General features: G+C 45.2%; 3 protein-coding genes across 3 annotated transcripts in view; 1 reads left to right on the plus strand and 2 right to left on the minus strand.

Moving 5' to 3' along the window:
• Positions 1–13,467, plus strand: part of WWC2 (WW and C2 domain containing 2) — a 207,004-nt gene extending 193,537 nt beyond the window's left edge. The window contains 2 exon segments of the mRNA XM_047714505.1: positions 9,056–9,183; positions 10,766–13,467. Of these exon segments, the coding sequence (XP_047570461.1) occupies positions 9,056–9,183; positions 10,766–10,832 (195 nt within the window). The 3' untranslated portion in view covers positions 10,833–13,467.
• A 792-nt stretch (positions 13,468–14,259) lies between these two features.
• Positions 14,260–15,265, minus strand: LOC125091068 (claudin-22-like). Its single transcript, XM_047714479.1, has one exon. The coding sequence runs from the start codon at positions 15,237–15,239 to the stop codon at positions 14,577–14,579; it is 663 nt and encodes a 220-aa protein (XP_047570435.1). The 5' UTR covers positions 15,240–15,265; the 3' UTR covers positions 14,260–14,576.
• Positions 15,266–17,008: 1,743 nt separating this feature from the next.
• LOC125094262 (putative claudin-24) lies at positions 17,009–17,671 on the minus strand. The gene has a single exon (XM_047719920.1). The coding sequence runs from the start codon at positions 17,669–17,671 to the stop codon at positions 17,009–17,011; it is 663 nt and encodes a 220-aa protein (XP_047575876.1).
• Positions 17,672–25,335: the final 7,664 nt, after the last annotated feature.

Below are 25,335 nucleotides of genomic sequence, written 5' to 3' on the forward strand. Positions count from 1 at the left end.
CAGTTTAGATTGTAGGCTGCATGGGACCACCCCTAGCAAAGCTGTTTTTTCTTCCTTCTCTTTGTGCCAATGCTGACTTCTGGCCTGAGTCGATCTCTGTCTTAGACTTTGCTCTAAGCTACCAACAAACACCGACATTCTATATTTTCCCATTTCCTTTACAGCTCCAGCTGCCACCACCGTGACCAGTGGCCCCCAGTAAGCAGGGCTACATTTCATCTGGTGTTAGTGGAGCACAGCACTTGGGAGGCCATGAGGAGAGAGGCCGACCAGTGGTCGGGGTAGGGGCTTCCCACATGACCTGAGTCTCCCTGGCCCCTAACTCCCCTCCCCCAACGCCCAGAATCATCCCCGCCTGGGGAGGGGGGCAAATGCGACTCTAGATGCTTCCTCCTGGCAGCGGTAGCACAGTCCTCTCCCCTCCGGTGGCTCAGGCATTGGGACATGTGCTGTCCCTCGCACTTCCCCTTAAATGTTCCCAGTCTGGTAGGTGACAGTGGTGTCACTTTGAGGAGATGTGTTTATTTGCCATTTGTGTTTATTCTGTGAGATGCCTCTCATACCCGGGGCCCTTGTTTCTGTTATGTCTTATTTTTCTCTTTGAAAGGCCTCTTTCTACACCGATCTCTTACTTGAGTTACAAATGGTTTTGTGCACTCTATTGTTTGTCTTCTGAACACTTTCAAGTGAGAGAAGTTCTGATGTTTGCTCTCTGAATCTAAATCTAAATCCATCAGTCTTTATTTTCTGGCCTTCTGGAGAGCTTTGTTGGGAGTCAGTCACCATTGGAAAAAACCCAAGGCTGTTCTAAATCTTTTGAGAGTTACTGAAGCACATTAATCTTAAAAAGATCGTCATCTAGGGGTACCTGGGTGGCTCAGTCGTTAAGTGTCTGCTTTCATTTCGGGTCATGAACCCAAGGTCCTGGGATCCAGCCCCACATTGGGCTCCCTGCTCGACGGGAAGCCTGCTTCTCCCTCTCCCACTCTCCCTGCTTGTGTTCCCTCTCTCACTGTCTTTCTGTCAAATAAATAAATAAAAATCTTTAAAAAAATAAAAATAAAATTTAAAAAGATCGTCATCTAAAAACCTGTTCTTCCCATAGACGCATGCTCATTCTTTCAGCCTGTGTCCACAGCACTCCCACTGGGTGCTGGCAGGGGGAGCCACTGGGGAGTGTGACACGGAGGAGGGCAGACCAGACCCCACCTCAAGCCACTTCCAAAAGGGAGGCAGGGTAAGGGAGCCTTAGAAAGAACCTTTCCTTCCCATGCTGCCCACGGGTCTCATTGTGAAAATGGCTGATTCTTGGTAAACATGCCAAGAAGAGCCCCAGGCCCAGATCTGGATAAACCCCCTCGCAGTGCATCTTGTGAAGGATGAAAGGGACAGTGGTTTCCCTTGGAGTCAGAGCAACGACTTGGAGTCAGTCCAGCAAAGGGAGCTTCCTAGAGCTTAGCTGGCTTGGTTCCTCCAGCACCCCGGGGAGGATTAGGAGGGAAGGTGAAGAGGGAAGCTACCCTGGTTCACCACCAAAAATTCTGTTTCGAATTCCTTTTTTTAAAAGCAGCTTCCCAAACAAATGCCAGAAACCAATTCACATATTTATAAGATCTCACTCTTCCCCAGACTCAAAGTAACTTAAATTAGTTTTCTGTTTCCATCTGGTGAGGATAACTACTGTTTTTAAGTATGCATTGACAAGACTGCTTCGAGATGACACTTCCCTTCGTTAAGTACGTAGGTAGTGTGAGGTCTCCGGCCTTTGACTTCATATAATTCATGTTACAACACATCACAAGCAGCTTCTGCAAATAGAGGCCGTTTTCAAAAACAAACCACAGGCTTAAAAATGTTTGTTGTGCACTTGAACCTCTATAAATTATGTTAAACAGACGCAAAAACAAACAAGAAAAAGATGCAGTCCTTGCCCTTCTGAAGCTTAGGGACCCGAGTAAACAGCTCAGACCCCAGGGCGAACCATGAGCCAAAACCCTAAATTAACAACCAAGCAGCCTCTTAGCTTTACCTGAAAGAGGGAGTTGGTGCCTTTGTGGAGGTCGGTTTCCTCATCATGGATAAGTCACATAATTTCCAAATATGAAGGAATGAAGACATTAATTAATTAATTAAGACATTAACAGCACATTTATACCTAAGCCTCATTTCCAATTCATAGTTCACTTATGTAGCCAAGGAACTGTCCTTTTAGATGTGTTTTTAAGCTCTAAGTCAAATTAAACAAAATTGCGATTATTTTCTCCCTGATAGTGGAGTAATACAAAGGCAGAATTCTATACAGACATAGATGTAGCTATAAATGATTGCAGATATACTCTTTATTGTGGATAGTTTGCAAAATACACAGGACATGCCTGCTTTTATCCCCTCTAAATCTAATGTAACCAAATGTGCATTTATCTAGATGTTTAAATGCTAATTCCCACTTTTAGTGAACATTACAGGATGGAAATAATTTAACGTTGTGATTCCAGAAAGTTAATTAAATAATTATGCTCTAGCTATTAAAGGATGTTATCAAGCTATTAAAAAGTTATACTGGTATCCAAGACCTATAAAGAACTTCTCAAACTCAACACCCCCCAAAAAACAAGTCAAAAAATGGACAGAAGATATGAGCAGACACCTCTCCAAAGAAGACATACAAATGGCTAACAGATACACTGAAAAAATTTTCGACATCATTAGCCATTAGGGAAATTCAAATCAAAACCACAGTGGGATACCACCTTATGCCAGGTAGAATGGCAAAAATTAACAAGGCAGAAAACAACAAATGTTGATGAGGATGTGAAGAAAAGGGAACCCCCTCACACTGTTGGTGGGAATGCAAGCTGGTACAGCCACTTTGGAAAACAGTATGGAGTTTCCTACAATCCAGCAATTGCACTACTGGGTATTTACCCTAAAGAAACAAATGTAGTGAAAAGAAGGGGCACATGCACCCCAATGTTCATAGCAGCAATGTCCACAGTAGCCAAACTGTGGAAGAAACCAATATGCCCTTCAACAGAAGAAGGATAAAGAAGGTGTGGTTCATAGATACAATGGAGTATTACTCCGCCATCAGAAAGGATGAATACCCACCATTTGCATCAACATGGATGGAACTGGAGGAGATTCCGCTGAGTGAAATAAGTCAAGCAGAGAAAGTCAATTATCATATGGCTTCACTCATATGTAGAACATAAGGAATAGAACGGAGGATGACAATAGGGGAATGAAGGGAAAACTGAAGGTAGGTGGGGAATTAGAGACAAACCATGAGAGACTATGGACTCTGGGAAACAAACTGAGGGTTTCAGAGGGGAGAGGGGTGGTGAGAATGGGGCAGCTGGGTGGTGGGTATTAAGGAGGGCATGTGTTGTGATGAGCACTGGGTGCTATATGCAACTAATGAATCCTTGAACACTACATCAAAATTCACCATATACTGTATGCTTGCTAACTTAACATAAAAAGAAAAAAAGTTATGGACTTCTGTTGCCTGGTCTGGCCTACAAGGAAATCAGTGTTCTGCCCTAAAAATAAGGAAAGAACATGAACAAACTGAAAAATAAACAACTCTTCTTAGATCTGTCAGGAAAATGATATCACAGGTTAAAACATTGCCCCCCAAACTGGAGAAATAGGCAGCACAGAAAATGATAATTCACCTTAGCAGAAACTCTGGAGGAACCAGTGCTAGGGTAGGAGAACCTAAACTATAATTGATGAGTCCTGGAGGTTCCGTGTAGACAAGCCTGAGAGTTGAAAACTCCCGGGGACTGGCCATGGGAAGCCCCAACACTTCTTTGCATTCTCATGTAGCTCTACCAGGTCCTCTTAATGAATATCAGAAAAGAAAATGTCCTGTGCCTCCAGCAGGGAGAGGGGAAAAAAAGACCATGCTGAAATACACCAGAGCATTCTGTTAACAAGAGCTGCCCCCAGGAGCAACTGTTTTACCAGAGTCTAACCTACAAAGGGAGAAGATAACCAACTTGGGAGAAGATAAATACCCATTCCAGCCACGCCATTGTGCCTAAATAGGGTGTGGGGGAACTGAGAAACACTGTGAAATTCTCAGTTGGAGGCACAGGCTCCCCAAAAGACTGAGGCCTAATCGTAAGACTATAAAAGACTTCCTGTTTGCCCACACCTCCGCTTCGTTACTAAAGACCTGCTTACAGAGTTCCATTCACCTGTTACATTATGTCTGTTTGGCCTTCAACATAAAATCACCATACTGAAAGAAGAGGCAGAAAAAACATTAGAACCAGACTTAGACATGGCAGGAATGTTGGGATTAGGAGACCAGGAATTTAAACAACTATGACTCATGCACTAAGGCCTCTAATGGGAAAAGCAGACAACATGCAAGAATAGGTGGTCAATATAAGCTGAAAGAAAAAAGAAATTCTAAGAAATAATTTAAAAAAATACTAGACATCAGAAGCACTGAAGGAAATGAAGGATACCTTTGATGGGCTTGTTAACAGACTAGATATGACTGAAGAAAGAATCTCTGAGCTTGAGGAAATGTCAGGAGAAACTTTCAAAACTGAAAATCAAGGAAAAGACTGAGGGGGGAGAAAAGGGATAGGATATCTGAGAACTGTGGAACAACTACAAAAGGTGTACTTACACATAATGGAAACACCAGCACAAGAAAGAGAAAAGCGGAAGAAATATTTAAAGCATAATGATTGAGGGGGCGCCTGGGTGGCTCAGCAGGTTAAAGCCTCTGCCTTCCGCTCAGGTCATGATCCCAGGGTCCTGGGATCGAGCCCCGCATCAGGCTCTCTGCTCAGCGATGAGCCTGCTTCCCTTCCTCTCTTTGCCTGTCTCTCTGCCTACTTGTGATCTCTGCCTGTCAAATAAATAAATAAAATATTTAAAAAAAAAAAAAAGCATAATAATTGAGAAGTTGTCCAAATTAATGTCAGATATGAAACTGCAGGTCCAGGAAGCTCAGAGACTACCACATAGGATAAATGCAAAACAAACAAACCAAAATACCCTATACCTGGGCACATCACACTCAAACTGCAGAAAATCAAAAATACAGGAAAATTCTTGAAAGAGGCCAGAGTAACTTCTACAGGAGCAAAGAGAAGAATTACCTCTGACTCCAAAGCCATGCAAGCAAGGAGAGTGGAGTGATATATTTAAGGTGTCGAGAGGGAAAACAAAAACAAACAAAAAAAACCCACCAGCTGAGAATTCTGTACCCTACAAAATTATCCCTCAGAACTGAAGGAGAAGTACTTTCTCAGGCAAATGAAAATTGAGAGAACTTGTTGTCAGTAGATCTGCCTAGCAAGAAATGTTAACAGAAGCTCTTCTGAGAGTAGGAAAATAGTATAAGCCAGAAACTAGGATCTACATAAAGAAAGGGAGAGCACTAAAGGAGTTAGTGATGATAAAGTTAAAACATTTATTTTTCTTATTCTTAATTAATCTAACATAACAATTCAGAATAATAATAGCAACTATGTATTTGACATATATATGCTTGTGTGTAAGTGAAATAAATGACAGCAATGACACAAGGGACAACAGGGAGAGATTAGGGATATTTTATTGTTATATGGTACTTGCACTGCCCATAAAGTACTGTGGTGTTTTGCATACTGCAAAATATTGGACAACCACTTAAAAATGTTTTTTAAAAGTATAATTTATATGCTAAGAAAGGAGAGAAAATGGTAATATAGGATGCTCAATTAAAACCACAAAAGACAGCACAAGAGTAGAAAGCAAAAACAGAAACAGAATAAGAGCAATGGCAAAACAATAATAAATATGGTAGATATCATTCCAGCCATATCAGTAATCACTTTATGTTTTTAAAGACTTTAAGTAATCTCTGCACTGAATGTGGGGCTCCAACTCACAACCCCAAGATTAAGAGTCCCATGCTCTACTGACTGAGCCAGCCAGGTGCCCCCTCAGTAATCACTTTAAACATTAGTGATCTGAATTTGCGAATTCAAAGAGATTGTCAGGGTTTAATAAATGGCAAGACCTGACTGTATGTTTGTCTGCAAGAAGCCCATTTTATATATAAAACACATACAGACTAAAAGTAAAAGGTTAGAGAAAAATACACCATGCTAACACTAATCAAAACAAAGTGGGAGTAGCTATATTAATCTGAGACAGAGCAGACAGCTGAGCATAAAAGTTGTCTGATATAATGAAGGACATTACATAATGATTACATAATGACATTACATAATTACTGATAAAGGAATCAGTTTTCCAAGAAGAGATAACAGTCCTTAATGTGTACACACCTATTAACACAGCATCAAAATATATGAGGCAAAAACTGATATATCTACAAGGAGAAATAGGTAGATCCACTCTTAGAGTTGGAGACTTCAACAGCCCTTGGTCCAAAATGGATAGATCCCAAAAGCAGAAAATCAGCAAAGACATAGCTGAATTCAGCCACACTGTTAATTAACTAGATATAACTGACATCCATAGACTACTTTATCCAACAACAGCAGAATTCATTCTCCTCCAGGTCACATGGAACATTCACCAAGAGGGACCATGTTTTATGCCATAAAATACAACTTAAAAATATAAAAGAATACAAATCATGTAGTATCTACTTTCAGACCACAATGGAATAAAACTAGGAATCACTAACAGAGATAGCTGGAAAATCCCAAAGTTCTTGGAGACCTTACAACACATTTTTAAATAACACATGGGTCATAAAAAGGAATCTCAAGAGAAAACACATTTTGAACTAAATGAAAATGAAAAGCCAACTTATCAAACTTTGTGGGATGCAGCAAAAGCAGTCCTTAGAGGGAAATTTATAAATAGTGAATGTATATACTGGGAAGGAAGATTTAGAGTCAATAATCTAAGCTTCTGCCTTAGGAAACTAAAAAACAAAGAGTAAATCCAAAGCAATCAGAAGAAAGGAAATAAAAATTAGAATAGAAATCAATGACATCGAAAACAAGAAAATGAATAGCAAGGTTGCAGGATACAAGGTTAATATATAAAGTCAACTGCTTTTCTGTATTCTACAGAACAAGTGGAATTTGCGATTAAAAACACCACACAATTAGCATTCCCCCAAAATGAAATAATTATATATCTAACAAAATATGTATAGGATTTAAATGAGGAAAAGTACAAAACCTGATGGATAAAATCAAAGAACTAAATAAATGGAGAGACAGTCCATATTCATGGATAGGAAGACTTAATATTGTCAAGATGTTAGTTCTTCCCAGGGTGCCTGGTTCGCTAAGATTCCAACTCTTGATCTCAGCTCAGGTCTTGATCTCAGGATCATGAGTTCAAGCTCCCCACTGGGCACAGAACCAACTTAAAAAAAAAAAAAAAAGGAAAAAATATGTTAGTTCTTCCCCAATTGGCCTATAGATAATGCAATCCCTCAAAAACCCTAGCAAATTATATCATGGACATAGATAAACTGGCTCTGAAGTTTATATGGAGAGACAAAAGACAGATGATAGCCATCACAATATTGAAGGAGACAAAGTTGGAGGACTGACACTACCCAACATCAGGACTTAACTGTAAAGCAACGGTAATCAAGACAGTGTAGTATTGAAAGAATACATAGATCACTAGGATCATAGCCCAGAAACAGACCCATACAAATAGAGTCAACTGACTTTTGACAGAGGAGTGAAAGCAATACAATGGAACAAGAGAATCTTTTCAAAAAAATGGAACACCTGGACATCCACATGCAAAAGAAAAAAAAAAATCTAGACACAGACTTTACGCACTTAGCAAAAATGAACTAAAAATGGATTGTAGGCCTAAATACAAAACTGTAAAGAACTGTAGATAAAAGACTGCTATCCAAAATATACAAAGAACTCTGAAAGCTCAACAACAAGACAATGAACAACCCCACTGAAAAGTAGACCAAACACCTAAACAGACACCTCACCAAAAAAGATACACAGATGGTAAAGAAGCTTATGAAGAGGCGCTACACATCATATGTCCTTAGGGAACTGCAAATGGAAACAACAGTGAGCTGCCAACACACACCTGTTAGAATGGCCAAACTCAAACACTGATGCTTCACTGACAACACGAAATGCTGGCAAATACGTAGCACAGCAGGAGCTCTTCTTCATTGCTGGTGGGAATGCAATAGTACAGCAACTATGGACCCAGTATGACCTTTTTTTTTCAATAATTCTTTTCCCTGGCTGTGCTGAGCTGTAATTGACATATAAGACAGCATTAAGTGTAAGATGCAGGTTGGGTTAACATTTTTCTTACAAAAGTAAATACACACGCTCTTGCCGTATGATCTAGGAGTCACACTTGTTGGTATTTATCCAAAGGAGTTGAAAAGTTATGGATATGGATGTTATGGCATCTTTCCTTATAATTGCCAAAGCTTGGGAGTAGCCACGATATCCTTCAGTAAGTGATGGATAAATAAACTGTGGTACTTGCAAACAATGGAATATTATTCAGTGCTACCAAAAGACAAAAAAAAAAAAAAAAAAAGCAATCAAGCCATGGAAACACCTGGAAGAATCTTAAGTTTATATGACTAAGTAAAAGAGGATAACCTGGTATGTAACTTGTACATCAATAAACTGCTTTTAAAATTAGGCTAAGATAGAAACCAGTTTGAAAAGATGAATCAGAGCTTGAAATGTTAGGACCTATTTCTTGGTCACAGTGCCATAAGTAGTTTTTCATTTCTTTTTTGGGGGGTTCTTAGGTTTTCCAGACGTACTAAAATGATCACATATTACTCAAGTACTAAGATCTTTGAAATTCAGCGAAATAAACTTGCAGCAATCAGCGACTGTGCCACAGCTGCGTGAGAGGGGCACCCGACTGCGGACCCCGCTGGTGAGCGGAGAGAAACACCACCGCTCCCCCTCCCTCCCTCCTCCCCCCATCACTGTCCACGCTCCACTCTGGGCTCAGGACCCAGGCTCTCAAGCCTTAACAGCACGTCTTTGGAGCTTTCTAATTAGTGCTCTATGGGGTTTTGTGTTTTGATTTCCTTTGCCAGGCTGAACAGTCAAAAGAAGAGCAGAAGCAAGGTTTGAATGCAGAGAAATTGATGCGGCAAGTCTCCAAGGACGTGTGCCGGCTCCGGGAGCAGAGCCGGAAGGTGCCCCGGCAGGTGCAGTCCTTCAGGTAAACCCCCCACCCATGACACCGAAGGCTTGTCCTCGCCATCTGAATTATGCCGCCAGTTTGCATTAGCGTAGGAGTCCCCAGATCCTCTCCTACCATGTGAACATAGATGCTTCCGTTTGCTCCTTCCTAAGGTTACAGACTCCCCCGGCAGTGGCCCTGACCCGATCCAAGCCCGGCTCCTAGGAACTCGGGGTGCCCCCCACCCCCCGAGAAGCGGTTGGCACATCTCACTGAGTAAATACAGAAAGGCACAGATCTTCCGGGCTTTTGTTGTTCACTCATTCAACAGACGTTCTTGGGCCCCTCCTGGGCCCCCTCGCCGTTCAGGGACGGGGATGCTCCCCAGGAGCAGGGGGCGTCTGGGGCACCTTCCGGCACTGGAGACACACACACACTCACCCTGCCTGCTTGTCTCACCTGGAATCAGGGCCCCGTGTCCCCTGGTCCTCTGATTCGTCAAGGAAGTTCGAAATCAAGGAGTCAAAAATGGCCACTGACTCAGGGCTGTGAGGCCCCGCGTGCAGCCAGGCTTCCGCTTCCGGGGCTCCTTCCTGCCTGCAGTGACGTCACGAGCACCCGCCCTCGCCTGAGAGGACGTCGACCGCGGAGACAGCCCTGGTTCCGGGTCCCGCGGTTCTGGGCGGCTCCCTCTCTTCTCTCTCCTGTCCTTAGTCTTCAGAGCTTTTCCACCCCAGCTCTTGGCTCTTGACGCCACACTCCCTCCACCGTCTACATGGACTCTTAGTTTCTCGAAGGAAGGCTGGTGCTTTATTTGTTTTGTTGTTGTTCTATTCTTTATCGCTGCCAACGTGCCCTGCGCAACAGCACACACCCCCGGAAATACGTGTTGGTGGGGCGCCGTGTGTGATGCGAAGATCTGGCACGGAAGTGGGTGTCCTGCTCCTGTCTTTGGCAACTATACGATCTTAAAATCAAAATTATTATTATTATTATTTTTTAATACTCTCCTAACCTCTGAAACCGTTCTGCCCGATCTTTCTCGGCCTCTCCCTTTCAGGTGGTTTCTCCTTATCCCCGCTTCAGCATTTGGCACAGCGCTGCCTTTGCTACAGTCACATTCCTTCTTTCCCCCGCCTTGGGAGTCATGGGGTCACTCAGCAAGTGTCCCCTACCTGGGCATGGTATTGATCTTAAAGAATTTTCCCAGTATCATGTATTTTTTTGCAAGGTCCCTGTAGAACTTTCCTACAAAGTCCCTGGGACTTTGGTCTTATGCGTCCTCTCCTGCCTCGTTTAGAAGCACTCATAACTGACCCCCTAGTGGTTTAGAAACTGTCTGATGCTGGAAATCCAGGAAGGAAGTGCCTGTGTTGGTCTGTAGGCGATTCACTGTAAACTGGAGCCGCCCTTCTCCTTTATAGCCTCGCATCAAGGGATAAGATGGGAAAAAAGGGGGGGAGGGGGAGACGATCTTGATTTTAGAGGGTTCTGCCCAAAGAACAGATCACCTGTGCAGGCTTGCAGAGACCACACTGGAGTTCTTGGGACTATTTTCAGTGGTCGCAGAGTATTTTCAACGTTGTGTTCAACCCAGTTTATTTCTCACCCCTGACTCTAGGGAGAAGATTGCCTACTTCACCAGAGCGAAGATAAGCATCCCCTCCCTGCCGGCTGATGATGTATGATCACACCCCCTAAAGAAATTACTCTGTCACCTCTTCACTAACTAGGGAGGGTACAAGACTGAACATTTGTTTTGTTTTTTTTGGGGGGGGTGTTTTTCGTAACATAACTGTCCACTCTTTAAAGAGCTTTCATATCACATCAGATTTTCAACATGTTCATTTGTAAAGTACCTTGAATGTAATTCTTATATGTTTAAAAAAGAAAAACAAAATCAGGTAACCAAAATGGAATGATCTGGTGCACAAATGTCGTCCAGTACATACGAATCTCCAGCAGCCCGTGTTTTGTACAAATGGAATAGAGGCGGCACCCAGAGTATATCCTGTTGAACCAACTGTCAAGAAAGAACTCGGTTTAGCAGAAGGCGAGCTTGTCTTTTCATTCGATGTCTTATGGGCAGACCAGGAGGATGGCAACAGGCCCACGTGGTATCTTTGTACCCCTGGTTTGAAGGCGAATATGAGTCCAGTGAGTCCAGCTCGAAACAGGTGTTGAGCTCACGCCATCACCAGTGTTGAAGCCCTTGTTTCCTGAAAACACTTTCATTCTTGTCCTTTTCTTGGAGTCTAAAGAAAACCAGATGCTAAGTGGGAATCTCAGAACCCAAAGGAGCAGTGCTCCGAACTACAGGGAAGACCTTGTGATTTGTCACATTAAGGGTGGGCAGGGAGAGGAGAGAGCCTGGTACCCTCAACCCACTTGAGTCAGCTTGTCAGCGAGCACCCACGGCCCAGAACACGCCTGGACTCCGCGGCCGTGTTCCAGCCAGGGTTTCCAGCTCGCACTGCTGAGCTGCTGTCCCAGGTCTGAGGGTGGTGCCCATGACAAGACCATGGCGGCCGGCCCTCTGAGAACAGACAACACCCACCTTGTGGCGGGGACACGCACAAGCACTCCTTCAGGAAAACAGGAATCTTGATTAAATCAAAGTTGCCAAAAAAAATTTTTTTAACAACTTTATTAAACCAATTTCTCACATTCACTAGAAATTATTTTGCAGCTCTCATTCTTAGGAGCTCCCATCTGTAATTTGTGGTAAGGAGGCCAAGAGAAGAGTGTGCCTGGGGAGATTATCAATCTAAAGTATGGGCCAAGGCATTTGTTTCAGAAAACAATTCTAGATGAACTAAGGTAGGCAGAGGAACGGACTCCATCCAGCCAGTGTCCTCCCCCTCCCCAGCCCAAGGACGGGCTTAAAAGAAAGCGAGCCGCCCTATAGCTCTGTCAACATAAAGGCTTTTAGAATAAAGAGTATTTATGCAATTTAAATCCTACTTATCATCCAGCCAGTTACAGTAGAAGAGGCAATTTTTGGCCAGCCGTCTTCTGTAACAAACTAAATCTTTTTTTTTTTTTTTTCAAAAAATGCAAAAATCATCTTCAAGGAATGGACCCCTTAAAAAAATATATATTAAGTTCTAACATAGAATCCCCGGCAGAAATTTTTAGTTTCTTGAAAGTAATACATATTTTGGAAAGTTCCTTTTATCAGAATCAAAATTCAAATTAAGCAATTTCTGAGCCTAAAACTTCAATTATTTTTTCCTCCGTTGTCCCACCACTTAAATCTAAATGTCTCTGAAGCTATAACCGGATGTGACACGACTTTGAACATAAACCAGCCTTGTGAATTGGCTGCACACAGTCCTTCAAGGCCGTGAGGTTCATTCTATCAGATGACTAAGGAAAACTAGAAAGAGAATACCATTCGTCCTTGTCAAGGTCAAATGTGAAAGACAGAGGTTTATTTAATGTAGAGCTAAATGAAGGTCAGCTGTTTGCAGCGTCTTAGTTTGACCGTGAAAATGTTTATAGGATTTTGTGTAGTTATACCGTACAATTCTATTTTCTTCATTTATTTATTTACGGTCTTATTTATGTTCTGTTTAATATATAGTTCGGTTCTGGCCATTTTAAATGTTTGACATAGAAGAGGCTATATTGGAATATCTACACTTTTATAAGTCTTCATCAGATTTGCTGTTTACTTTTTGTAATTCAAAAAGTTTCAGACAAGTATAAAAGAAGAATAAAATCTGTCTCAGGCTGGTAGTCAACAGTTGTGACCAGGATTTGGGTTTTCTTTTACAAAATTTGCTCATTTCTAACATGAGAAATGAACTTATTTTAATATAATCCTTTTCCACACTTTTAAAAAATCAGCAATAGTGTTGTGTATTTTAGGCAGCTTTTAACAATTCTGTCATATTTGTACTAACCCAAATGATTCACAGTGACAAAACATTTTAATAACTTGATCACAAAACCATATGAACAATATGAATTTTAATATTATAAATACTATTTTTTAAAGGTAGAATTTATTCTGCACAGGGTAAAAAGAATGTAATATTTAGTTCTCAAGTTTGAATTATCAATATATTATAATTTTGTATATCAGAATCTAAGTTACAGGTACAAAAAAACACTGCTAGCCAAATGAACAAAATCTAGCTGTCTGTAGCATGCAAATCAAATCTAAAATCTTTTTTTTTGCTATTACTTTATCTATATTGTATTAAATATCAAAAGCTCAGGACTGAACTAAATATTTAATCAGGTTAAATTCTGAATATGTTTCTGTTTCTGTTAATCGTCTCTGTAAAAGTACGCAAATACATCACATAGATTAACTTCGGTTTCTGCACTTTTCCTTTGTTTGTGGGTGGAAAAAGGGTCAGTGGGTTTGTTTTTTTAAACAAAGATGCATATTGCTTCATACTTAATTTCAGTGTCATGTACTGTTCAATTTCTCTGATTGTTGCAAACAAGAGTTTACCTGAGCCGTGTACCGAGCAAATACCAGATCCATCATGAGGAACTTCCCAAGCCAGCAGTTTGCTGGAAATGGTTCTGGATTGGGCGGTCGGTATTGCTGATAGAAAAAGAGGGCCTATTTGTATCATGCGAGTAAAAGAAGGAGTCCCCAAGGTGAGCCAGGAGCTTACCCCCACCCTACCCGCCCCCCCCCCGGCCTTGACCTTCTGTACCCCCCCGCTCCCCGGGGCTGCTCCACAGAACCCCAGGGCAGCCAGGGCCCTCAGCCATCTGCCACAGAGCACAGGGCACCGAAGCCAAAGCACACTTGGGGGCCCGTATTTTAAGTGAACCTCCCCAAACACCAGATTGCCACCCTCTGCTTCTGCGCTGGTGAGGAAGGCATGAAGGAATGTGGCTGGCTTTTGGAAAAGGCCCCCGTAGAGGCCCTGAGGTCTCCAATTACAAAGGAGATGAAATACCCCACGTCTCTCTCCTCTCAAGCTTTCAAAGAACCAGCAATTTTTTTAGTCTAATCTAATGTCCTTTCTCAATAAATATGCAACAAGACTTGAGTTGCAAGATAATAGGTGATCTTACACACTTGAAAGCAATAAATGATTAGCAGTTGCCAAAACGATTCATCTCTATGAATAACACCTTCAAAGATACGTAAGTGCTAATATAATGTTTTATTTACCAGCTCTGTGCAATCACCGAATCTATTTTAAAACGGAGAAAACTCATCCACAGTAATGAGTATGATTACTATTAAGTCTTGAGTGGTTTTGATCTCAGAATAAAAGATAAAAGTGTTTTTACTGTCTTAGAAGGAAATTATAATTTACGAAGCGAATAGCCACAGGGAAATGCATTTTAGAAAATTAAAAGCCCCGTGAATGGGTGGCTGTGTAGCAGGAAATCCTACCAAATCCAGAGAGGAGGGATCTGCTTTTGAGGGATGGACCCCACTGATGTTTTCTGGCTTAGATTTTCCGATGGGCTTTGTTCATCTGCCGGTCCTCACAGTGATATCTCGTTTCCGCCACTGCATGGTGGCCCGGAGCTGGGGCAGCCTGGGAGAAGCAGGCTGCACAGTCCAACAGGCCCCCTCCCAGGAGGAGGGAAAAGCCAGCAAACCAACCCAGAAAGAGGGCGTCCCCAAACTCCCACCTGGGCACGATCTCTGGCACAGTCTCATCCCAGAACTCCTGGACCGTCTTGTAGGCGACCCAAGACACTGGAGCCAGGGCCGCAACCCCGGCCGCCCAGAACAGAATCCCTCCCAGGATCAGCAGCCCCTTCTTGTGGCCCTGCCGTGTCTCTCCAATCCTCAGGCAGTCCAGGCCAAAGCTGGAGACCAGCAGGCCCAGGAGCCCCAGCCCGTTGGACAGGAACATGAGAATCCTGGCGATCCGGAGTTCGGCAGGCAAAGCCAGGAAGGAGTCAAAGTCCTTGCACTGTCTCCCCAGCTCCTCTTGGATGACACAGGCCTGCCAGAGCCCCATGGTCCAGTTCTCCATTTCGTTTAGGTCCAGATTGAGGTTTTTCCACTGTGGCAGGTAGTTTGTAAGACATGACAACACCCATCCCAGCAAAGAGAGTGAGATCCCAGCGAATTGTGCCACAGTCCGAAATACTAAAGCCATCCCTGAGCCCCACAGAGCCCGAGCCAAACCAGCTCCTGCCTTTCGACTGGCGTGCAGAGAAGTGTGACACCTTATGCTATCTCCGCAGAGCTCAGAAATATTTCTTCATCATGTGCAGAGGACTCTTGCCAGAGTGGCTATTGTTTGATTCTGTGTTGACTGACCTTCAGGAAAGGACAGGGAAATTAGTCCACCAACCAGCAACAATGCCAGGGTGTGGCCAAGCACCATGATTCTGTCCTAGGGGCTGACCCTGACCGTGGTCGTAGTTTGTCTCTGAGATCATCTTAAGCAGTGCTCATCCCCCTTTCATTGTTAACAGTACAGATGGCTCTCAGGTTGTTCCCAACCTTTCTAACAAGTCAAAGAATTAAGTCTAAATGCAAAATGGCCCAGTTTGGGTTCAGCTCCAAGCCTTTCTGTCTACCTTACTAATTGCACCTGTCTCCTTGCCATCCTTATCACTCGGATTTCTGTACGTACATCGCGGTAATACTGAATGTGGTCCCTTTTTAAAAGCAGGTTCAAGAAAAATATTTCTGACCAGAAATCTCTTTAGACCTTCAATCAGGTCTGTTTTTTTTTTTTTTTAAGATTTTATTTATTTATTTGACAGAGATCACAAGCAGGCAGAGAGGCAGGCAGAGAGACAGGAGGAAGCAGGCTCCCTGCTGAGCAGAGAGCCTGATGCGGGACTCGATCCCAGGACTCCGAGATCATGACCTGAGCCAAAGGCAGCGGCTTAACCCACTGAGCCACCCAGGCGCCCCACGGTCTGTTTTTTTTTTTTTTAAGACCCTTGAGCTACCAATAGGACATAACACATGCTTGCTGTGCCCTAAAGACCAGGTCTAGTTCCCTCCCTGCCTTTCTGTCAAATCTGTGCCCATGTGCGTGGACGCTTTGTTTTCTTTGCTTAAGTTTGCTTTCTATATTGTAGAAAAGTAAAGGAACAGGACTTTGTAGGTCAGAACGAACACCTTTTGTCAGTTCACCACTAAAGTCAATATCCTCATGCTGATCATTTTTAACGGAAGAAAGCAAAGCTTTTATTAGGGGAAGTGGAAACTGTCAGTATCTGGATATCTAGCACAAGACATTTCTGGAATTGCTCATCTTTTTTAGATTTGAAACCTTGGAAGGAAGAGACAAGAGAGGAGACTGGCCAGCATTTTGAGTGTGAGAGTATCATTAAGGACCGAAAACCGTCAGCCTCATCAAATTCTGTCACAACAGGTGCCTGCTAATGTCCTAAACACAAACCACCTCTGTTCAAAGAAGACCAAAGTCGTCGTCGTGGAAATCACACTTTGGGACAGGCTGAGCATGCGCTATTGCTAATGCAGAATGTTTAAAGGATTTCAGATTGGATTTTCCTTTAGGAAATAGATACTAATTCTTATGATTTCCAGCTACCAGCAAAAACAAAAACCAAAAAATTTTCTAATATAAAATTAACACATTAAAACTTAATACTGATTACAATGGACAACCACCACCATGTTTTGATTTAAATAACCAGCTCGATGAAATTATTTTTGCCCATACCTAGGTAATGCTTACTGTGATAATTTTCCTTTAGTTACAAGACTTGCCTCTTTCTTACCTCTCCAGATTTTGGGGGGCAGGGGAGATCTAGAATAGAAGAGTGGTTATTTAATAACATGTGAGCAGCACGGACTTAGTTGAAGAACAAAGACCCCTTTCTAGTGTAGACCCCACATCACAGTTGCTGTGGAAAGGTGTGTTTCTCCGGTCCCGTCAAAGCTTTACACCCTCGGGTCTGCCATTCCATTTTCCAGGTATGGACTCTGAGTTAGTGTTTCTGCCACTGCATAGTGGCCCGAAGCTGGGGCAGCCTGGGAGAAGCAGGCTGCACAGTCCAACAGGCCCCCTCCCAGGAGGAGGGAAAAGCCAGCAAACCAACCCAGAAAGAGGGCGTCCCCAAACTCCCACCTGGGCATGATCTCTGGCACAGTCTCATCCCAGAACTCCTGGACCGTCTTGTAGGCGACCCAAGACACCGGAGCGAGGGCCGCAACCCCGGCCGCCCAGAACAGAATCCCTCCCAGGATCAGCAGCCCCTTCTTGTGGCCCTGCCGTGTCTCTCCAATCCTCAGGCAGTCCAGGCCAAAGCTGGAGACCAGCAGGCCCAGGAGCCCCAGCCCGTTGGACAGGAACATGAGAATCCTGGCGATCCGGAGTTCGGCAGGCAAAGCCAGGAAGGAGTCAAAGTCCTTGCACTGTCTCCCCAGCTCCTCTTGGATGACACAGGCCTGCCAGAGCCCCATGGTCCAGTTCTCCATTTCGTTTAGGTCCAGATTGAGGTTTTTCCACTGTGGCAAGTAAGTGGTGATCACGGATAAAACCCATCCCAGCAAAGATAATAAAAGTCCAATGAGTTGCACTGCTGCTCTAAAGATGAAAGCCATTCCAACAGATCCTACAACTTGGGCCACCCCCTATAGGAGCCACCGTCTTCGGTAGTTGTCAGGAGTGTGATGCTCTCGGTCCTATGTTGCCTGGAATATAAGCTTTGGCCATTAACTCTTGGGAAACTCTGAAATGCGTTTTTGTTCTTCTCAAATATAATGTTTCATGTAAAGGACGAAGGACCCTGTTAAAACTATGAGTTAGGCTTTCTGATAAGGATTTGATCTGTTACCTTCCAATTTGCTTGGTAAAATTACATCCCCAATGCTTGATGATTATAAGTCTAAGGATGAACAAAGAGGGCTCTATGACCCCTCACCCTAAAGTACAACAGAAATCTTTGTGCTTCAATATGGATTAATTAGATTTTAAGTGGTGATAAAAGGCCAGCTCTTTCTGCAACAGGACCTCATTGTAGCAGCCGAATCTGAGATCTCAGGGATGCAGAACAAGGCCTTGTAAAGAAAGGTAGACTGTTTCCCTATAATCTTTATTCTTCTCGGACTTCCTTAACCTACACAAGAGCCTGGCCCCGGTTCTTGAGTGTCACAGGCACTCAGTGGGGACTTGGCAGGAAAGTTTCCTCGGATTCCTTTGAAAGGTGGAGGCTGGTTCACTGGGTTCATTCAAATGGAAAAAAAAAAAAAAAACAAGACTGATGCCCAGAGGTGCTAAGTGAGGAGGGGAGAATCCTGGGAAGCTCTGGATTTCGTTCTAAGATTTTCTCCACCCTCGTTGAGGAGCTGTGGGGTAAAGCATGATTTCTTAGTGTCTGACAGGGGTTTTTTTGGTTCACAGCTGAACTGTCTTTGCTGTCATTGAATCCACACAGACAAAGTCACACCAGGTCGGAAGACTCCTGGCAGGTCCAAGAGAAAGGTTTGGGTGTGGAAACAAGAGCCCCAAGGGGGGCTGACCTTTGAGGCGCCATCTTGTTTGCTCTTTTGATTTAGGCCACACCGTGAGAGCATACTCCTGCAGCACGGAACCCCTCAGAGAATGCAGGGCCTGTTGGCTGGGATAAGAAGCCACACGCACCAGAGTCCCAGAGCAGTGCCAGGCCCCACAACCCAGACCCCACTCTGCTCAGGGTCCTGGGCCTCCTGTGCCCACAGCTGGAAGGCAGGGTCTGAGAGGCTGGTGTGGGAAGGACATGCAGGAGCCAGGGCCCTGGAAGGTTCTAAGCCGCTGGAACAGAACCACTGCCCGTCACCACCAGCCTGAGTCTAGTCCAGGGTCAGAGAAGAGTTTTCATGAAGTCGCCTGACAGGAGATGGGAGAAAAACAGCCCTGATGACCCAGATATATCCAAAGTAAGCCTCAGAGTCATTAGGTGAATGGGTCTTTCTTCAGCATTTTCCAGCATTTTAGGTTAAAAAAGAAGACGAGTCCTTAACTTTTACAAATTCTCAGAATCCCTTGGTTATTCTGCTGTCCTTGTTGTGCTAAAGTAAGAGGTGGTTCCGGTTTGCAAAAAGACCGAAGAGTCCAGAAAGGGCTGCTGATCTGTCCAGGCTTCCTCATCCCCAGGCGCTGGGACAATGGTGAGCTCAAGCTTTCCTTCCGGGAGGCAGCCTGGATGCAGAAAGCTCTCGAGACCAACCCTTAGCAGTCACGGGGAGATGATTCTTGATATCACAACGAAGTTTGCTTGTTTTTTTAATGGAATAGGTTGCCGTGTGAGACAGTGATCTCTCCTTCCCAAACCTGTTTTGGGATAATACTTGGGGTGCCTTGGTAGCTCAGTTGGTGGGGTGTCTGTCTGCCTTTGGCTCAGGTCGTGATCTCAGGGTCCTGGAATCAAGCCCCGCATCGGGCTCCCTGCTCAGAGGGGAGTCTGCTTCTCCCTCTCCTTCAGCCCCTCTGCCTCACGCATGCTCGCTCTCTCTCTCTTTCTCTTTCAATTAAATCTTTTCTTTTTTAATTGTTAAAAAAAAAAAAAAAAAAAAAGGGGTAATTCTCGGGGCACCTGGCTGGCTCAGTCTGAAGAGCATGCAATTCTCAATCTCAGTGCTGTGAGTTCGAGCCCCACCTTGGTCGCAGAGTAAAAAAATAAATAAACTTTTTTTTTTTTTTTTAAAGATTCATTCTCACCTGTCAGGGCTACTGTGGGGAGGTTTCTGCCACGGTGGAGGTCAGGCCTGGATAACCTCTAAGCGCTGCCTCAACTCATTTATTCTTTCTATTTTATTAACATATAATGTATTATTTGTTTCAGGGGTACAGGTCTGTGGATCATCAGTCTTACATACTTCACAGCACTCACCATAGCCCATACCCTCCCCAATGTCCATCAGCCAGCCGCCCTCTCCACACCCCCCTAATTCATTTATTCTTTCAGCCTTTAGCAAAACATGTAAAGCACCTCCCCCTGGCTGGACTGTTGTGGGCTAAACACACCATCAAGACCAGGATGTGTGCGGCCCTGCCCCTGCCTCTGCCCCGACGGCTCACGTTCCAGTAGGAGGCCACCGGGAAACTAATAAGATAATTCAGAGGACTGCACGGAGCCGGAGCCGGGGCGGGAGGGTGTGAGTTCGGGGCAGAGGAGACCCCAGGGCAGCCTCCCCCGGACCAGAAAGTGCAAAGCCCTCCCACCCCCAGGGTACTCCCACCTCCATGGGCCAGTGCCCCCGAGGGCAGCAGGGGGCAGAGTGGGGGGAGTCGCTGCTGGCAGCCTCGTTGCTCCCGGGGTGAGGGTGAAATTCACAAAAGAAATGTCACCTCCTGTGTAATACACAAGTATTATATTTTTAAAAAATAATAATACACTGTTCAGTGTACGGAGGGCTACGTTATCTCTGTCTCTAGAACATTCATCTAAGAACAAAAACCCCAGGTTACCAAAAGCCACACATCTGGGGAGCGCTCTCAGGAACAGAGGCTCCATTGCTCCTCTCTCCCTTGGTGGAGGACTAGGGAGGTTCTGGAAAAACTTGGGACGGGAGGTACTTTTGAGGCCTTTTTGGGGGGAAAATAATCCGTCACCGAAAGTCAATCAGATTGACCCGTTCGTGCAGCTGTGGAGCGAATCTAGACTGCTGTGGGCAAAAGGGTCTCGGGTCTGCGGCTGACAGACAGCGGGGCCCCTAGAAGGGGAGGGCAGAGAGGGAACACAAGCAGGGAAGTGGCAGGCAGAGGGAGAAGCAGGCTCCCCACTGAGCAGGGAGCCCCATGTGGGGCTTGATCCCAGGACCCCAGGCTCATGACCTGAGCTGAAAGCAGACGCTTAACCGACAGAGCCCCCCAGGCGCCCTGCGGGGGAAGGATGCTAAGCAAGGGTATGACGTGATCATTTTTGCATTTATGAAACCTAAAATGGTGGCTCGGGTGGCGAGCGTCTCCGTATCATCTAAGACACAGAAGCCACAAGGGCAAGCCCACCGGAGGCCAAACGGTAGTCTGGCTACTGCTGACCACAGCTGGTGGCCCCAGACAGGTGGCCAGGCTGCTGCAAGGGAAGGTGTGCAAGCAGAGAGACTGAGGAGAGATGGGGTAGGGGGACGAGGGAGCTGCAAGGTGTCTTTTGAGAACATTAGAATCTAAAGTCCACGGAGAGACACAAATCTTTTGATCTCAAAATGACCCTAAAAAACCCCGTAGGCACTGGAGAGAACACCCATCTCCCAGAAGGCCGAGCCTGCCAGCCTCCCCCCACAGCAATGGGCCAACAGTGGGGGGAGCACCAGAGGAAGTACTTGGCTTCATTTCTCATCTTGGAGGAAAAATACCCTAAGACCCCAAGAACTAGCATTGCTGTAAGACAGCAAGGCACTAGGAACAACTAACCAACAGACTACAAACTCCCTGGTGACCCCACCCCCAGGAAGCCCTCCAGCATTTCATAAAGGGGAGAACGAGCACTTCTTCTAACAGGTGCTTAGCTTTCCTGACACTTTGACCTAAGGGTAAAGACAAAGGAGTTCCTCCTGCCAAACACAATTTTTTTTGATCAAAAGAAAACCTATAATTTTTTTTAAATCTTCCCTGTCCTGCTATATAGAGATTCTCCCTATGAATATACCGAGCTCACTGATAAAGACAAGACACCCCGTTGTCTTCCCAGCAACCACAGCACAATGCCGTGTGTTCAACAAATATTTGTCTAATAATGAATGAGGTGGGTCCTTCTAAATGGTAATGAAGGTAAACACAGAATCCAGCACGGTGACAGATGCCCGCCCCACACTGCCCGTTGCCTTTTGTAATGCTGCTAACACAGCCCGACCTGATTCATCTGAGCATGACCAGTGAGAGGAAATGCTGCCCACACATCAGGAGTTAGCAAACAAGAGTGTCCTATTCCGGAAGGGCGTCAAGAGGGACACAGTGTAGGTTTGGGACAATGACAGAAGGGCTGGGGATGCACCCAGGTGTTCACTGGGTCCTAAAGATGGAGATTTTTCCTTTCCCTTGTTTTCATTATTGTTGTTTTTCTAAATTTTCTACAACCTGTGCAGCATTCTCAAAAGAAGAAAAATAAATGTGATATATATATATATATATCCTATATCACATATATATCACATATATATCACACATATATCACATCATATATATATATATCACATTTATTTTTCTTCTCTATATATAAATTCAATTTAATTTATTTATTTGACAGAGAGAGAGAGAGGGCACAAGCAGGGGAGAAGGGAGCAGGGAGCCTAACGTGGGGCTCTATCCCAGGACCCTGCAATCATGACCCTCATGAGCCCAAGGCAGACACTTGACCCACTGAGCCACCCAGGTGCCTGGAAAAATAAATGTTATAAAAGCGGGAAAAAAGACTCTGCTGGACTAAACTCTTTTTCTTTTGTCAGATGATAATGATAGGCAGCCATTACCAAGTGCCTTCTACTTCCCGGGCACTGTTCTTTGGACTTGAACATGGGGTAGCTCATTTTGTCCCCAGAGCACTGAATGCAGGAGGCGCTAGCTGCAGACCCATTTTATAAACAGCGGAGCTAAAGCACAGAGGCAAGTACCTGGCCAGCAGCCACCAGGTCATTTGCAGAGCTCTGGATGCAGTTGCCTAAATTGTTTTCCGGGAGCACAGAGTTAGGCTGGGGCTGGGTCCCCCAAGTCTACACGACTGAGCAGAGTTGATCCAAGAAGGCCATGGGATTCAGAGCCACCCAAAAGGCTTATTTCAGCTCGACTGTTGGGTCCCGCCCCCAGGGGTGCGCTGGTCGACGTTTAGCAGCGGCTCTTGGTTTGTGGGAACCCTGGGTTATAGCCTTTGCCAATCTCCGTGGCATCAATACTCCTGCCGTGACCAGTTCCAGGCTTCCAAGGTGAAGTCACGGAAGGCAGACTTGGGAAGAGGTGCCTGTAGCCCATCACGATACGGTATTGTTACCAAATAGATATAATAAGATATAATAACCCCAAGAGCATAGGTAAGAACTGAATTAAAATCATCAGGAAATGATAATCCTTTAATAAATACTTTTGATTTTCATATAATGCAATATAATGCAATTCTAAGTTTATATAATTCGACTTTAATGACGGCTGTGTTTAACGACCCACTACCCAAAATGCCTGAACAATGAACCTGGGGGTCTCGCGGACAGCAGCAGATAGCTCCGGCACTTCCGGGATGTGAATCACCGGTGACGTCACAGATCGGAATCTCTCTCCACGCAGCGGGGGTCCCAGGATTCGGCAGGCGAACCATCTCCCGCAGGAATCCTCAAATATTCCCACGCTTACCACTTGAGAACCAGGACCCTGGGCTCTGCCTCCAGTAGCTCCGGCCTGAGACCCCTCAAGACTGTCGGCTGAGCCCCCAGTCCCCGCTGAAGTTTAGCCTCAGGGCTGACAAGTTGGAAAGGCCGTGGGTCTGGTCTGGACTTGGCCAACCCCCTTCTTCCCCCACCTACCTCTTGATGTTTGCTGTTCTGGTCAAGGGATGTCCCCCTTGTGCTTTTCTGGTCCACTCTCCTCCCAGACAGCGTCAGGTCTGTGACTCCCAGGCCTCAAGACATTTAAGATATGGACAATTTAAAAAAAAAAAAAAGTGTTAAAATTCAGAGCATTTATCAATTACTTGATTGGTTTGATTTATGATTGCCAGGAAATCTATTTACTTGAATGCCCCTGAAACTTTCACCAATTTGGGGAAGATAGGAAAAAGAGCTTTCGGCTTGGGTCATGATCCCAAGGTCCTGGGATGGAGTCCCACAATGGGCTCCTTGCTCAGCAGGGAGGCTGCTTCTCTCTCCGATTCTGCCTGCTAGTGCGCACTCTCTCTGACAAATAATTAAATAAAATCTTTAAAAAATAAATAAAAGACAGAGGGAGAGGTGGGGGAGAGAAATGCGCAGTCCTGCCCTTCAGGTGGGGAGGAAGACAGGACACAGGTGAAACAAAGCGCAGAATCTGGTGGGGGTCATGGAGGGCGGCCCAGCCATGTGAGCTGGGAACGAATCCACGGGAGTCAACCGAACAAGGACCTGGGGCCACCATTCCCAGCACAGGAAACGTGAGCGCGAAGCTGGATGGGGCAGAGAAGGTGGTGCTCGGGCTGGGGAAGGATGGCGGAGTGGCAAGAAATGGGAGAATTCAGGGTGTGTGCTCTGGGGATCGAGTCAACAGGACCTGCTAAGGATGAGCAGTGGGGGCCGAGGGGTGGATGGTGACTCAGGATCTTGGCTCTAGCCTCCAGGTGACTGGTGGCACCATGTACTGAAATGGGAGACAACTGAGGAAAAGAAAGGAGGGAGAAGAATCAGGGGTTTTTGGTCTTATATTTGAGATTCTACTTGTCATCCACATGGGGGTGCCAGGTGGGTGGCTGGGGAAATGCATCATGTGCTCAGAGATCGAAGCCAGAGACCCCATGGGGTTGGGGAGTGTCATTGGCCTTCCCATGGTGTTTGAAAACGTGACCGAGACGCCATCATTGAGGGGTTGTGAGGGAAGACAGGAGGGCTCCAGTGACGTTCTGAGGAGCAACAGCCTCTTAGAGCATGAGTCGGCGGAGGTGACTGGGAGAGAAGCACCAGCGGAAAATCCAATGTGGGGGTTCAAGACCTGGGACAGGAGAACGTTCTAGGCCGGTGGCCTGACCAACTTGCCTAATGCTGTGTCATTGCCTAATGCAAGCAGCAGAGAAAGCTGCACAGAGAAGACTCCCCTGCGTGGCAAAGGCCTGACCTTCTGTTTCACCGGAAGGCACGTGCACTTGGTCCTACAAGGAAGGGGGAGCTAGGAATGATTTGAATCGAGACACTGATCATGAGCCAGAGGATGGACACCAATTAGACAGTTCTTCAGTAGCAAAGGCAGCACCACAAGGGCCTAATCTAGGGCAAGAATGGTGAAAAGGAACAGTCAAGAAGAGACAGTCAAGGTCGCTATAGTCACTGGACCCACGTGATCTATAACGTGGAGAGGAAGAGCTCCTCTCTTCCTCTGGAAAGAGACATTCTTAACCAAGATGAGAGCTGGTGGGGCAGCAGGTGGCCCCCGTGGCAGGGTGGGGACAGGCAGAGCTGAGTCAATGAGCCTGTCATCCGTCCCTACGGTTCTCTGGGTCTCGTGCTCAGGGGAGAAGCTGGGGCTGCAGATGGGTTTTCGAGAGACAGCAGTGAAGAACAGTCAGAGCCCCGGGCCGGGATGTGCTTCCCCACAGAAAGGCTGGAAGGCGAGAAACACA

The sequence above is a fragment of the Lutra lutra genome, chromosome 2 (assembly GCF_902655055.1).
Source record: "Lutra lutra chromosome 2, mLutLut1.2, whole genome shotgun sequence".
In the NCBI taxonomy this organism is placed as follows: Eukaryota; Metazoa; Chordata; class Mammalia; order Carnivora; family Mustelidae; genus Lutra; species Lutra lutra.